This window comes from Lissotriton vulgaris, chromosome 1_2, assembly GCF_964263255.1.
Source record: "Lissotriton vulgaris chromosome 1_2, aLisVul1.2, whole genome shotgun sequence".
NCBI lineage: Eukaryota > Metazoa > Chordata > Amphibia > Caudata > Salamandridae > Lissotriton > Lissotriton vulgaris.
Window position 1 is genome coordinate 299,239,661 of NC_141686.1, and position 16,139 is coordinate 299,255,799.

The 16,139-nt window shown below is 47.8% G+C and overlaps 1 protein-coding gene across 1 annotated transcript in view; it reads left to right on the forward strand.

Moving 5' to 3' along the window:
* The window catches only part of LOC147736545 (aldehyde dehydrogenase family 3 member B1-like), a 197,903-nt gene that overhangs the window by 105,999 nt on the left and 75,765 nt on the right, over positions 1-16,139 (forward strand). Inside the window, exon 4 of the mRNA XM_086953293.1 lies at positions 6,687-6,797. Within this exon, the coding sequence (XP_086809419.1) occupies positions 6,687-6,797 (111 nt within the window). The remainder of the gene's footprint in view (positions 1-6,686; positions 6,798-16,139) is intronic.

Sequence of the window (16,139 nt, forward strand, 5' to 3'; positions counted from 1 at the left end):
ACCTGTCATGGGAGCAGGGGCTCCGGGACCGGCCAGCACCACACCACCACCAGTGGCACCCCAGCCCACTCAGCAGGCCGGAGGCAGCAGTGCCAGACGCCGTGCCACCACCACCACCACTGCTGCACCAGCACGGGAGGGCAGTGTGTTCCTGGGCCTGGAGGGCCAGATGGTAAAAATCCAGCGCCAACAGGCCAAATCCACCATGGCCTGCCAACGCCAGCTCCTGCAGCACAACCTGCAGATGGGGGAGTTGGTGAAGGGTTTCCAGGCTGTTGTGGACAGCAACAAGGAGGTGGCAGCAGGGTTGGGCAGGCTGACCACTGCCATCACCCACTCCTCTGCCAGGCAGGAGGAGCATGAGGTTGCGCGCAGGAGGGATGCCCGGGTGCTCAACCGGGCCATGGCCCGCCTTGCAGCGGCGACCGCACAGCTGTGCCATCGCAGCTCAAATCAGGAATCGGCGCTCAGTCAGCATACAGCTGAGCTGACTAGGGGGATGGCCAGGATCACCACGGCCATGGAGGCCATGTTAATATCAAACGCCGCCTCCAATCCTGCCCTGGACCTGGGTGATGCTGGAGACAGCAGCAGCCGCAGCAGCCCGGCCAGCGCTGCTTCAGAGCCAAGGAGGAGCACCAGGCGATCCGCTGATGCTGCTGGCCATTCGGAGGGGGCCGAGGGACACCCCAGTGGGTCTGGAAAGCGGGCCAAAAAATAGGCTGGCAAGGGGGGATGAGCAAACCAGAACCCTGGACTTTATTTGAGTTAACAATCTCCATTATTTGATGCACATCAGTGCTGTAACTGTGGTGCATCATTATTAAAACTTTTTTTTTCCAAGCAACATTTAGCTGTCTTTGCATCTGTACTCAGTCAGAAATAGTTCTCAGTGATCTCCTCACGTCTGTATCTGCCATCACATGGCGTACACACCCCAGCTGGCTGTGTCAGTGGCACAGCTTCGTCGTCGTCATAGTCCTCGTAGTCAGACAACTCCACCTCAGTGCCCTTCTTGACCGCAAGGTTGTGTAACATTGCACATACAGCTATGATCTTGCAGCAGGTGATGGGGGTATACTGCCTTGCACCTCCACTCTTGTGCAGGCATCTGAATCTACTTTTCCAGATGCCAAAGGTCCGTTCAACAACATTCCTGGTGCGTATGTGGGCCCGGTTATACCTCCTTTGGCTGGGTGTGGAGGGGTTGAGGTAGGGGGTGAGTATGAATGAGCGGAGGGCATATGCACTGTCGCCTGGAAGAGAAAGGGGTCACATTAGACACATGCATACATGTATTACACCTACATACTATGTGTTATGGGGGTCTGATGATGTGGCTCACCTAGGAGGTATCCTTCTCCAAAATCGCCAGCCATCAGCCGTGCATATATGCCGCTCTGTTGGAATATATATGAGTCATGGGTACTTCCTGGAAATTTTGCTACCAGGTCTGTGATGGTGCACTTGGCATTGCAGATCACCTGCACGTTGATGGTGTGTGTAGATTTCCGATTGCGGTATATGTATTCGGTGTCCGCTGGTGGGCAAATCGGAATATGCGTGCCATCTATGCAACCGATGACTTGGGGAAAGTGTGCCATCTGGTAGAAGTCCGCTTTGGTTTGTAGCAGTTCTGCGTGGGTTGCAGGGAATGAGATGTATTGGTCCATCCTGTCTATCATGGCGTCAAGGAATATGTGGAAGAACCTTGACAGGCTGCTCTGGCTCACCCCTCCTGCTGCTGCTACTCCACTTTGATAGCTGCCAGACGCTACCAGGTGTAGGCTGCATAGCACCTGGACGTGCGCAGGGATGGCGTGTGCCCTTGGGGTGTGGTGGTCCAAGTATGGCTTAAGGTCCCTGATGAGCTCAAGTATGGTGTCAGAGTCCAGCCTGTATCTCTGTAGGATCTCAGCCTCAGTGAGCATGAACAGGGTTATCCTCTGTCTGTAGACCTGTTCATTTCTTAGCCATTCCCTCTGTCCTTCCTGCTGTAGCCGTAGCCGCCTCGCAATGACATAGAAAGCTGCCATCCTGCAAGTTGCAATGCATTTTGGGACTGTTTATATGGGTTGGAGTTGGTTACCACCTGATTGCAATCCATGGTAAATACCGAGTGAATTCTACCGATTTTGAGCCGATTTCGGTGTTTCTGTGCCTCCCTACATCTCCCCAACTGTCGGAATCGGGGAATTTCCCGATCGGAGATTCATACGAATCGGCATGTTTTCCGATTCGGATCATGTCCGAATCGGTATTTTTTCCGATTCGGTACATGGACCGAATCGGTGATTTTCCGAATCGGTGTCACTAACGAATCGGTAGTAGGACCGAATCGGTGATTTTCCGAATCGGTGTCACTAACGAATCGGTAGTAGGACCGAATCGGTGATTTTCCGAATCGGTGTCACTAACGAATCGGTAGTAGGACCGAATCGGTGATTTTCCGATTCGGTGTCACTAACGATTCGGTACATGGACCGATTCGGTCTTTGTAACCGAATCGGTGTTTTTCCGATTCGTTACATATCCGATTTTCGGTATGTACGTATCGGATTCTTTCACATTCGGTACACATTCCGAATCGGTTTTCTATCCGATTCGTTCTGTTTTTGGTTCCCTACATCCCGATGGCTGTTTACCGATCGGTAAGGGCCAAAAATCGGTATTTTCGGCCGATACCGATCGGTAAAGCCCTACCTACATCGGGCCCTTAGTCCCCCCATGCCTAACAAAAGAAAGGTGTCCATCTGTAACAAAACTGGTGCTCATGTAAAGCGCTCTAGTACCTTTGTATCAGGTTTGCTATATGTAAAACTCCCCCCGCAATAAAAAAAGTTCAAATCAAGAGCCTGAGCAAGGCCCTGGAAGTTGATAATCCACGCCAAGTCAGGGAGGTGCGACACATAAATCCCCAGGTATTTAACCCCTTCGATGCTTGTGACGGAACCATTCCGTCATCAGTCACGGTTGAGCTGTGCTGATGACGGAATGGTTCCGTCACGACCACACCCAGTTATGGAATGTCCAGCACCGGAGGGAAATCGGGGCAGCACGCAAGGTGTTAAAGGAATTTCTTCAGGTAGGGACATCCGGGCACCAGTACCGCTCCCCAGCATCTAACCTTACTTCCACAAAGTTAGATTTGCGTGCATTAATTTTGAGGCCCAACACATCGCTATATATACCAAGGATATAGGATCTCCAGGCACCGGGGTCGGGAGGTTCGGGGATCTGCAATCAACAGGTGAATGTCGTCCACATATAACGCTATGCGGTCCTCAAATCCATCTCTCCACCTCCACCCCCTCTCCCGGGCGTCGCAACATATGAAACATGCCAGAGGCTCTATCTCAAGGGCAAACAATAAGGTAGCGAGCGGGCAACCCTGACGAGTACCCCGCTGGATAGGAAAGGGTGCAGATAAAACATCGTTCACTCGAACTTGGGCAGTTGGATCGCTGTAAAAAAGACAGACCATCTGGCCAAATGCAGCTCCCAGACCAGCCAGCAGGAGGCCTGCATCCAGAAAAGTCCCAGGAGACCGTGTCGTAGGCATTAGAGAAAATTATGAAAAGTAGGTCCAGAATGCTAAGTCCGCATCTGAGAATGAGCTGCCTGTACTCTATGAATGCAGTGGCGAGTGCTCCGACCCGGCAGGAACCCGCATTGCTCCAGGTGAACGAGATAGGGAAGAGCACAGGACGTGTGAGCCGCCATGGTCTTGGCACAAATCTTAATGTCAGCATTGACGAGTGAGATGGGGCGGTAGGATGAATATTGATCCCCGAGAAGGCCAGTTCCAGTGAAAAAGATCCCTGCAGTATCTCAGCAGTGTAAACATTTCGCAAATAAAGGGTTAAGATGTATCAGAATTGCTTATAATACTCAATATTGCAGCCATCAGGGCCTTCCATTTTCACAGACTGCAACTCCGTTATAGCAGAGTCTATCTCATCTATGGTAAGGGGCAGATCTAATTTCAGGGATATGAATTTAGGGATAGACGGCAGCGGAATATCATGGAAAATGGTGTTCGCTAACTCCAGTTAGGGCAGAAGGGCGCCGGGTGTAAAGAACTTGAGCTGTAGTTGCTAACTGCTGCGTGGTGATTTGGTCTTTTGTACCGTCAGATCTTGAATCCGTTCCTGAATTTCTGGAGTGATGGGGCGGTCTGAGATGCAAGGGGAAGGTCATTCCAAGCTTTGACCGCCAGGTGTGAGGAGGAGTGTTACCTGCTGTTGGCTCAGTGGATCTTGGGGGGTGTCTTCGATGAAGAGGGAGGCAGATCGTAGATGTTATGTTGGTGGGTGGAAGGTTATGCGTTTGTTGTTTAAAGATGGTCTTCAATTTGCAGTGCTTAGTCGGCTTGGGTCAGCATCTTGAACTGGCATCACTTCAGGATCTGTAGTTTCTTGAGGTGGGATGTAATGTGGGTCCTTCTGGGGAGGTCAAGGATGAGACACCAGTGAGATATGCTTTGGGAATATTTTAGTGCAGGATCTTCTCTCAAATATAAAAACATTGGTATCAAGTACCATGTATCCTGTAACTGGAAATTGATATGATCAAATGTGGTAGCATCAGACAATAAACATTTTCCCTCTGTTTTCTTGCTATGACTTAAAAGTCTCTTCTCTCATGTGGTATTTTTCTCCATCTTGCTGCACCCTCCTGCTACCCAGCTTTATTGTTTGAGTCTCTTCCTTGTTTCTGCCTTTATTGTCTTTTTTCTGTCACTCTTTTTACACATGTCTTCCTCCACCCCATCACTTTCTCCCTCCTTGTCTGCCCTTTCACTTGTAAATCTCCCTCCCATCTCACCTTTTTAAAAGCCAATCTTGCTTTGCTTTCATTCTCTTATTCAGTTAGACATAATTAGCTCATTTCTCCCCCTGGCTTTGTCTGTATTCATCCTTCCTCCCCCTCCTTCTCTCCATCTCTACACTCTCCCTCTATTATATATTGTCACTCACTGTGACTCGTGCTAACTTTGTATCTTCCCTGCCTCTTCTCTCCATTCCTCCTCTTCTCCCTCTTTGTGTCAGATCTCTGCCTCTCCTTATTGTCCTCTTCTTCTCAGCTCTGCTTTCCACCGTTCTCTCATGATGCTTACTACTGCCTCTACTTAAAAACACAAATGCAGTTCCACGCTGGCTGGGCAACTATAGACCCATCTAACTACTACCAGCGCTCGAACGTAACATTATAATAAAAATGGGTTAATAGTCAGCTTACCAAATTTGTTGAAGATAACGGAATTCTCCATCCCGCTGAATCAGACTTTTGTGATGAATTCTGCACAGAAGTTGCACTGCTGGAAGTCACTGAACTTATCAAACTCAATCTCAACTAGAGAAAAATACAGGGATCATCCTGTTTGACCTCCCAGCTGCGTTTGATACCGTGTTCCATGAGATCCCTCTTAATAGATAAAAAGGGGCAGGAATTGTAGATTTTGCCTACAGTTGGCTGAAATCATTCCTGTCGAATAGAGTCCATGGGGTCTTCTTAGCTTCATTCACCTGTTTTTCCCTGCTGAATGCTGTCAAAAAGACGATCAAATACTTGCCAGTAGACACATGCAAATATATTACTCACGCCCCCGTTGCGGTCAGATTGCGCTATGCTGATGTGCTGTATTTGGGGGCATCGGATGAACTGCTTGAAAGACTTGAAATGCTGCAAAAGGAAGCTGAACCTCTTATCCTGAACATCCCTAAAAGGCAATCAATTCAGAATGGCCTGAGCTCGCTTCACTGGCTCCTGGTTAAATATAAAGCTTTAGGACCTGATTCAGATCAAGGGAGACGGATATCCCATCCGCCGAAATATGAACTCCATTATATTCTACTGGATTTATATTTCAGTGGACAGAATATCCATCGCAGTTGTGATGGAGTAACCCGTCCGCCAAGATCTAAATTTGGCCCGTAGTGTTTACATTTAAGGCTCTTCATAAAAGAAGGTCCGATCTCTAGGAGCGAGTTAAAGTTTACACTCCATCCAGGGCACTTAGATCTGCTAATCAGCATTTCTATGCATTTTTAGGGTCCGCAAAGTCAGATTAGGCAGAAGATCCTTCTCTGCAAGGGTCCCTAGACTCTGGAATGCTCTGCCAAAGCAACTGTGGGGGACAAAACTGGAACCTGCCTTCAGAAAAGGCTTCTTTTCAGAGGGCTTTAGAGGAATGACAATTACCTGCCTGGCTTAGTGCCTGGAAGCTCCCATCTCCGCCCCGTTTTCCTTATTTACACTTCACCTACACTGCATCTCACGCGTTCACTTTTCTTCCTTTGCTCTCTCTAGTTCTTTCCCCTTCTTCCCACCGTCCGCACTCCCATACTCTCCACCCTCCACTCACACTCTTTCTTTCTTTTTCATTGGTATTGCTCCAAAGCTTATCCCTTGACTTGCTTCCTTGTCTTGCTTCTCATCCGTGCCTCCCTTACTCCAACCTGTCAATTTACAGAATAATTCTTTTAATCTATCACTTCTTCACTTACAATAACCCCCTCGCCTTTTTTCTTGTCGCCTCATCATTTGGCTGCACTGCTTCACCTCTCAACTTCACCCTTATTCCTGCTTCTCTTTCAGTTGTCTCATTTTAGCCCCATCCCCTGATCCCACAGCCACTAATTCTGTCTTTTTTTCCCCTCTTGTCCTGCGTTGTGCCCTCGTAGCCGAAATTCGAGGCGGTAGCGGGGGAGGTCGCTTTATTAAACAATGAAATCAAATTCGCCATCAACAACCTGAAGACCTGGATGAAAGATGAACCTGTGGAGAAAAACCTGGTATGTCTTTGATGCAGTTGTGACTTTATAATGTTGGTCATTATCGGCGACCGTACTGCCGTTTCCAGTGCGTCGTCCATGTTAAGTTATGACTCACATTCCATTCTGGAATGTCAGGAACAGTATTTGTATGACGTCACACCGGCGTCCACGTCATTGTCCCCGTACCTTGTACTTGTCACTACCCCTGCCCCAGCTGTGTCCCCGTGAGCCTTTCTACCTTAATAAATACATATCCCACTCTGTGGTCCATATCTTAATTACAACAGATGCACAGCTGGTTTTGAATTTCAAAATCCATGAAAAGATAGAAGTGCTGTCAGGGATGTTTTGGGTTGGCACTGCTGGGTTGCTATGCAGACTTGCATCTCATTTTCTTAGGCTTTTCTCTGTTTGAGAAAAAAAAAATTGAAATGACTCTCTGAAGGTGTCTTTACGTCTAAGCCAGCAGGTGACAGCAGGGAGTGTGTGACAGTGCAGAAATGGGACACACGAAATATGAGCATGAAACACAAACCTCTCCTTAGCTATACTCTTTATCCATCAAGAGATATTGGTTCATATCAATAACATTGGAGTATCTCCGCCTAGGTGCAAGTCCAAGTACAATTATTTTAAAAAAGAGTATTTATTTCCAAATTAATTCTAAACAAAATCTCTTTGAGAACATTTTAGTAATGCCAGTAAAGCTAAACATTTGCTTTTTTGAACACAAAGGTAGCTAGATTCTTTTATTTCTTACTTTACAAATTAAAACAAAGAAAATAGGGTTAGATTTGAGTAAAGCTCACTAAAAATGCAATTGATACCATCATTTTGAGGCAACAACCTGCTGCTGAGTCCTATAATTAAGTGCATTGCTAATTAGCTCTTAGTTCATGTTTTTTTACAGTGGTGCAACAATCCCTGAATAGTAGAGGTTTTTGTTTTTATCCTGCTGCATTAGAGAAACGTTTTTTAAGTAGCATCTTGCGATATTTAACATTTTTTAGGCATTACCTAGAATTTATTTATTTATTTTGTATTGCGGTGGGGTACATTTTCCCGAACTTTTCACACAGATGTTATTCTTCCAGTTCCTTTTGGCACATGGTGCTTCCCGCCCATCCAATGTCTGCAGTACTCCGCCCTTCCTTGGAATGAGCACACTCCATGTTCTGTGGTGGAGACAGGTTGTTGCATTTTTGCACAAATACCTACAGGTGATATTCTCCTCTCCCCTTTAGAACTCAGGTGGCCTAAACAGGACACCTGCTGTCCACAGAACTGTAATGTCTTTGGGGATGCTTTGTGACCGCGAGGTGCCAAAATTGTAAGAAGGTTAGTGGCCCTTGCTAACTCTTCTTCTGTGTCAGCTGTTATAAGGAGGTCGTCTACATATTGGTTCACTGCCACCCAGGCTCCAAATTATGATGATCACGCCTTTAATATCTGTGAGTATATGTGTGGAGATTCTGTATACCATTGGAGAGTTTGTGTCCAACATAAATATTGGCTATAGGGATGTATGGGAATGGAGAAGAACACATTTTTCAGGTATATGACTGAAAAATAAGTGTTTGATGGGGTATGGTGGTAAGAATGGTAGTGGGGTTTCGCACCACAGGAAATCTGGGTTGAACTATCTTTTGAATCTCACAGACGTCTTGAACCAAACGCCATTCATCAGGTTTTAAGGGGTCCTTACTTCATTTGCACACCGGCGAAATCGGTGAATTCCATGCACCGCCCTTTGGGCCCGATTCACAGAATGAACTTAAGACTCAACCCTAAATTTACTACTATTTTGGTATTCACAGAATGCACGTACTACTTTTGGTATTCACAGAAGTTAGAATTTTGTCTTAAGTTTGTCTTAAGACAGACTTAAGACAGACTTCAGACAGACTTAAGACAGACTTCAGACAGACTTCAGACAGACTTCAGACAGACTTAAGACAGACTTCAGACAGACTTTAGACAGACTTAGACAGACTTCAGACAGACTTCAGACAGACTTCAGACAGACTTAAGACAAAATCCTAACTTAAATCTGTCTTAAGTCTGTCTTAAATTTCTCTTAAGACAAACTTAAGACAAAATCCTAACTTCTGTGAATACCAAAAGTAGTAAGTTCATTCTGTGAATGCCAAAAGTAGTAAGTTCATTCTGTGAATATCAAAATAGTAGTAAGTTTAGGATTGAGCCTTAAATTCATTCTGTGAATCAGGCCCTTTGTTTCTATCAGGACTCCTTCCTTGACTAGTGCTCTCCTGCAATCCCATCTCTCCCTCTCACGAAACATGATACGGTGGAACTCAAGGCAGGACATTTGTCTTTAAAACTACATGAATGGACTCAACATTCAATATTCTCTCCACATCAGATATAATTAAAGCCCAAACATTGACTGTAACATTATTCCGTCAGGTGAACTATCCAGAATATCAGATTTTACTTCAGTTTGATGTACAAACATTTGAGATATAAATGGATATTCATCATTTCATTCAAAGAAAATTCCTCCTAGTTTACATTTTATAAGAACATTCATCTTTTTCAATAGATCAAAACCAATAAATAAAATTCCTTTTGTCAGAAACCTCTAAACAATATTTGTTTTCTTTTGTTCTGTACTCATGTATAAATGTAAAAAAAGAATATTTGTCCATAATTGGATAATTGGACCAATGGTGAACGGCTCAGGTTGACTGATAGGGCTTATAATGGCAACATTTGAACCCCGTGCTTCAGAGTAATCATCATCATCATCATGGGTATCTTTATCTATCACCTGGTGAAGGATTTGCGGCTGTCGCTGATCAAAATAGGATCTGTTTATTGGACCCAACGGAGACCCTGGATGGGATGCATGGGTGGAATTGGGTTGACGTTGCATTGAGGAGTTCATCCTGGGTTGGAAATTATTAGAGTTACTAGGCCCACTTATTCTTCCAGTGATCATTATTGCCACAAATGCAACATCCCTGATCTGATTGAGGGGGTTCCCTTCTGCCCTGACCCCATCCCCTGTAGCCTCCTTCTCCTCTCTGCCCCTATTCGCTTCTGTTGGTATTAAACTGCTGTGACTATCAATTTAGTTATAGTATCATTTCAATATGTTTCCTGTTGGTCTCCCAGTTGTTATCAAACGTCCGAATAATATTTGGCATTAGCTAATATGTTGTCTAGAAAGTCCACTGCCCAACAGGGAATGACAGCTGTAAATGTTTCTTAATCAGGGGTATGAAACCCTGTACAAAAGCATTCACAAGGCTGGAGATGGAACCTGGTTCATCTATGTCCACTCTAGTATGAGCGTTAATACCTTTTCTTAATTGTCCATAATAAGCATGTATTATGTCCTTCTTTCCTTGTACTATCTGCGATTATTTGGACTAGTCTGTTCTTTTTCTTGGAACTTATATCAAATAGGAGTTTTAGAACCTTTCTGGGGAGCTCTAAAACCTCGTTCTCTAGTGATCTAGCGCCATACCTGCAGCGCTTGTTTTTGGCAGGCCCTTGTTTTTAAATACCCGTTTTTGTCTTTACTTTAAATCTTGTTTTGGACACTTATCCCCGGTTTTTAGAAGCCTGGCCTCGCATACCTCCACCTCTGCCATCACACTCGCACCATAATTGTGGTATTTCACCGCTCTTTGCGGGTCCTCTGCCCCTGACTCGTGGCGGCCATATTGGGTGAGTGGGGCTCATCGCGTGCTGAAGTCCTCTTTCTACTCGCTAGGCGAGCATATAGGCAGGCAAATCCTGCAGCGCGCCCTATTCCAGCGTTAGCGCCATACCTGCAGCGCTTGTTTTTGGCAGCTCCTTGTTTTTAAATACCCGTTTTTGTCTTTACTTTAAATCTTGTTTTGGACACTTATCCCCGGTTTTTAGAAGCCTGGCCTCGCATACCTCCACCTCTGCCATCACACTCGCACCATAATTGTGGTATTTCACCGCTCTTTGCGGGTCCTCTGCCCCTGACTCGTGGCGGCCATATTGGGTGAGTGGGGCTCATCGCGTGCTGAAGTCCTCTTTCTACTCGCTAGGCGAGCATATAGGCAGCCATGCTGACGCGCAGCGGCCACGCGCAGCGGGGACGCCGGATTGACGCCAGAGTTCAGCCCGTGTGTGCCCGTCCAGGCCCAGACGGGCCCAGGGCTGGTCCCCCTGCCCGACCAAGGGATCCATCTCCAACTCGCATCTGGTATATGAGGGAGGAACTCATGGCTTGGCGGTCTTTGAAATCCACCACATGTAGGTTTGTTCACGAGGGAGGACAACCGTTCCTGCCTTGCGGGGCCTGTAATACTAATCAGGATACGGCCTCAGACAACTCCGTGTTATCAATTGCCCTGTTGAATTGCCGGTCCCTACCCAGTCTCGCGACAGAAATCAATTCCCTTATTCTTGACCATTAGCTGGATATGCTATTTTTAACAGAGACCTGGATCTCTTCCTGCTCCGGCCCGGATATGGTCAGAGCACTTCCACACGGTTTCCTTATATTTCATCTACACAGACCAGTGGGGCGGGGAGGAGGAATTGCCATCCTTTACAGGGATACGTTAATCTGTAAGGCTCAGGATGGAGGGATGAGCGACTGTGAGAGCTGCCAGTTCTCCCTACGCTTGTCGCCCACCGCGTCTTTGACTGGCCTCCTTATTTACCGTCCACCTGGGACTATGGGTAATTTCCTCAATTCCTTTCTAGAAGCGGTCGCGCTTCTTGCCTCCTCCACTGACAACTTTGTGGCATTGGGGGATTTTAACATCCATTTTGATGACCCCTTTAATTCCCTGGGAGTAGATCTGCAGTGTGATCTGAAAGCATTTGAGATTAACCTGGTCAATTCGGGTGCAACGCACGGGAAGGGACACCTGCTCGATCCTATTTTCTCAAACTCGGATCGCTTTAAAGTACTGGCCGCGCTGGCCTTGCCCTGGACAGACCATTTCATGGTTCCGGCCCAGTGGCAGTTTGACGTTCCAGTGGCATCAACACCTAGGGTATATATGGTGGAAAGAGCCTGGTCTAGGCTCCCAGTGGACACCTGGGCGGTACACTTGGAGGCTTCCCGGCCCTCTTCCGGGCCTGACCCGTTAGTAGCTGACGAGAATTTAAACACCTGGATGACCAAGTCGCTCGATGCCATCCTCCCTAAGAAAAGACTTCTTACTAGGGGTAGGAGAGTGGGATCAGCTCTTTGGTACACGCCAGAGCTGAGAACACTGAGGAAGGGCTGCAAGAGGTTGGAACGGACCTGGAGGAAGGACTGGGGCGAAGTGAGCCGGAGTGAATATCGGGCGGCTCTTAGTAACTATAAATCCACCATCCGGGTAGCTAAATCTGAGTTTTTCAAGGAGAGAATAGGTCTCTCTTCCAACTCCTCGAAAGAATCGTTTAAGGTCATCAGAGAACTCTTGAAAACTCCCGAACCTCCGGTCATTCACGATAACCCACGTGAGAAATGCTCAGAACTTGCCTCTTTCTTCAAAACCAAAATAGAAAACATCTTGGCATCCCTACCTCGGCCAGTCCAGGAGACACTCTCTGTTGGTAACCCAGGGTCTCAGCCCGGGGTGCGGACAGCGGAGCTGGACTTCTTCGGTCCAGTCACTGTGGAAAAATGCTCTCAGGGTCATGGCGACCGTGAAGAGTGGGTCCCCAAGAGACCCTGTACCGATGAAATATCTGAAGCAGGTAGCATCTACCATCTGCGGCCCAGTGACGGACCTTATGAATCTATCCTTCACTCAAGGAGTGGTGCCCCCCAGTTGGAAGGGAGCGGTAGTTAAGGCTCTCTTGAAGAAGCCTAGCCTGGACCCTGCCGACCTTGCTAACTTTAGGCCTATCTCCCTGCTCCCCGGCCTTAGCAAGGTGGCGGAGAAACTTGTGAACAGTCGCCTATCGGGTTTTTTGGAATCCAGCTCCCTTTTGGGTGACTCCAACGGGTTTTCGCCCTGGTCAGGGGACGGACACTGCCCTGCTGGCAGTCGTGGAGAATGCCAGGAGCATTTTGGATTCAGGGGGATCGGTGGCAGTGATCCTCCTGGACCTCAGTGCGGCATTTGACACCGTAGACCACCAGGTGTTACTCCAACGGCTGTCGGGGGTGGGGGTCTCCGGGATGGCCCTGAAATGGCTCGCGTCCTTTTTGGAAGACAGGACGTTTGAGGTCTGGGAAGGCCACGAGAAGTCAACATCGGTCCCTCTCCAGTGTGGTGTGCCACAGGGCTCATCGTTGAGCCCCACATTGTTCAACATTTATATGGCCCCACTGGAGAGTGTGGTGCTGCCACTGGGTATCAAGATTATCAGCTACGCTGATGATACTCAGTTGGTGGTAGGGCTTCCCCAGTTAGCGAACCAACCCGACCGGCTGCACACATGTTTAGCCAAGATCTTTACTTGGATGTGCAACTCAGCACTTAAACTTAACGGTTCAAAAACTGAACTGATGATGCTGGGTAACTCCCCTCCCTCCTTATCCCCCAGTAGCTGGCCTAGTTGTCTGGGAGCGCCACCTACCCCCAAACAGGAGATTAAGAGCTTGGGGGTGTGGCTGGAGCAGGACCTGTCTTTTAAGTCACACGCTAAAAAGACCACAGGCGTGTGCTTCGGCCTGCTCCGGTCAGCCCGGAAGATCCTACCCCTCCTCCTGATAGCCTCCAGGAGGTTACTAATTCAGGGGCTCATCATTTCACGGCTGGATTACAGCAATGCTCTGTTTCTGGGGGCTCCGGAATCAACTTTAAACAAACTGCAGCAAGTACAAAATGCTGCTGCCAGGCTCTTGACGGACCTTCCCAGGCGGCAATCAGCTCGCCCCGCGCTGAAGGCGCTTCACTGGCTCCTTATTAGAGAGAGGGTGAAGTTCAAAGCACTTTGTATGGCCCACAAAATTCTGCAGGGGAAAGGGCCACCTATCCTACGGGGCATGGTGCAATCCTACAAGGCCCCCCGTTCCCTTCGTTCCGATCACCAACATCTGTTGCAAGTCGCGAGAGTAAGGAAGGCTAGGACCGGTGGTAGAAGATTTTCCATAAATGTGGCAACATTGTGGAATTCCCTCCCGCTGGACCTGCGCTCAGAAACGGGCACCTTACGTTTTCGCAAACTTTTAAAGACTTATTTGTTCCCTGCCTAACGCTTTTGTTTCCTGCTATGGTGTGTCTCTCTGGATGAGCGCTGGGATGCCCAAGGGTAACCACGCGCGACATAAAACTCATTAATAATAATTAATAATAATCTATCTTCCTTTCTTTAAGGTTCCATTTTCAGCCACTATAATCTATTGTCTGCCTTCACCCTTGGTCAAAGATGAGAGAGAGCAATAATTGAAAGCGTACAGGCATATTTATGAGAGCCTTGCGTCACGTTTCCACCACGCAAAGTGGTACATGTGGGACACAAGGCTCAGAGTTAGATTTATGAAGCCATGCCAAGCCACCAGGCATGGCTTTGATTGGCCTCATAAATCTTGAGGAAGGCCACGCAGCGCAAATCGATGATTTACAAGGACTTATAAACCTGGGGATGCGTTGAAGTCTTCTATTTCCCGAGGTGAGGCGTAACAAGGAGAAATATCTCCACTCCTCCTCGTTTTTTCCTCTTTCTATGTGTCCTGCATTCTGCAGCATACAAAGAAGGAGAAAAACGCCTCTCAGGATTGTCTTGGTGCAGGAAGGTAACCCTTCCTGTGCAAAACCAATCCTGCAGACAACACAGGCACCCTTGCACCATGGTGCACGGGTGCCTTGTTGGCACTTGACTGCCAAAACAGTGCCAGCGCAGGGGTAGAGGACAGGAATGCACTGTATTGGATAAATATGGTGCAATCCTGCCCTTTCACTTTGGCGTATGGCAGTGCGGCAAGATGACTTTCTGCGCTGCCTCATGCCAAATCCCCATAAATGAGGGGCGTAGTATCTACATCTTTTCAGTGAGATCCAGTTTCAAAACTTGGTCTTCACTTGTATCCCACATTTCAGGATCCTCTCTTAATAATAATAATAATAATACAGAAACTTATTGAGCGCGAACAGCTACCTCTGGGGAGGTGTCCCGGCGCTAGCGAGTCCCACAGCAAGAGTAAGTAGTCAGGAGGGGGGGCAGAATTATTGCATAAAAAGCCAGGTTTTTAGAAGTTTCCTAAAGCTTGCTTCTGACGTGGCGGATTGGATGGCAGGAGGCAGGGTATTCCAAAGTTTCGCCGTGCCGGCCGAAAAGGACCTGCCTCCAAGTCTAGCTTTCCTTACGCGCGGTACAGTTAGCTTGAGTAGGGAGTTGGAGCGCAGCTCACGTTTTTGGTGGTAGCGGGGGAGTCGGAGTTTCAGATAATTTGGACACGTGCCTTTTAGTGCTCTAAAAGCCAGGGTCAACACTTTGAACTTAATTCTGCCTGCCACTGGTAGCCAATGCAGCTCGTGCAGATGCGGAGAGATGTGCTGCCTAAAAGGGATCCGTTTTATTAATCTCGCAGCCGCATTCTGCACGATTTGTAGGCGTTGCACCGCATATTTAGGTAGACCAAGATAGAGGCCATTAGAGTAATCGAGTCGGGAAGTGATTGTTGCGTGAACAACCGTTTTCCGGCACTCGACTGGTAGCAGAGGCAGAAATTTCCGCAAATTTTTGAGTTTATGCAGGCAGCCCGCGGTGAGCTGTTGTATATGCGGCAAGAAAGACAAATTCTCATCCCATTTTACTCCTAGATTTTTAGCATGGGAGCTGGGAGATGGGGCAGGGCCCATTTCCGTTGGCCACCACAGATCCGGAGGGGGATGTTTGGGGTTTCCAAAGAATAACACCTCCGTTTTGCTCGCGTTCATTTTGAGTTTGTTGGCATTCATCCATTTGGCCACGTCTATCAGACAGCCCCTGATTTTGCTAAATGCTGCTTCGGACGTGTCGGTGTATGGGAAGACTAATTGCGTGTCGTCCGCGTAGGATATTGCCTTGACCCCCCATTTGGCAATCAAGGTGAAAAGCGGGGCCAAATAGACATTGAACAGCAGGGGGCTGAGTGCCGACCCCTGTGGGACGCCACACCAGAGATTTTTTGGTCCAGAAGAGAAGGGGCCCAAGGCCACTTTCTGGGAGCGATTAGTGAGGTAGGAGAGTAGCCAGTTGAGAGCTTTGTCTCCAATACCTATGTCCTTAAGTCGGGTCAGCAATCTGCTGTGATCTACAGTATCAAAAGCAGCTGATAGATCCAGGAGCACCAGCATTGCTGATGCCCCTGAATCTAAGGACCACCTGATAGACTCGGCAACCTCAATAAGGGCCGTCTCGGTGCTGAAGCCGGCTCTAAAGCCCGACTGAGTTTCATGTAGGGCGCCGCTGTCTTCAATAAAT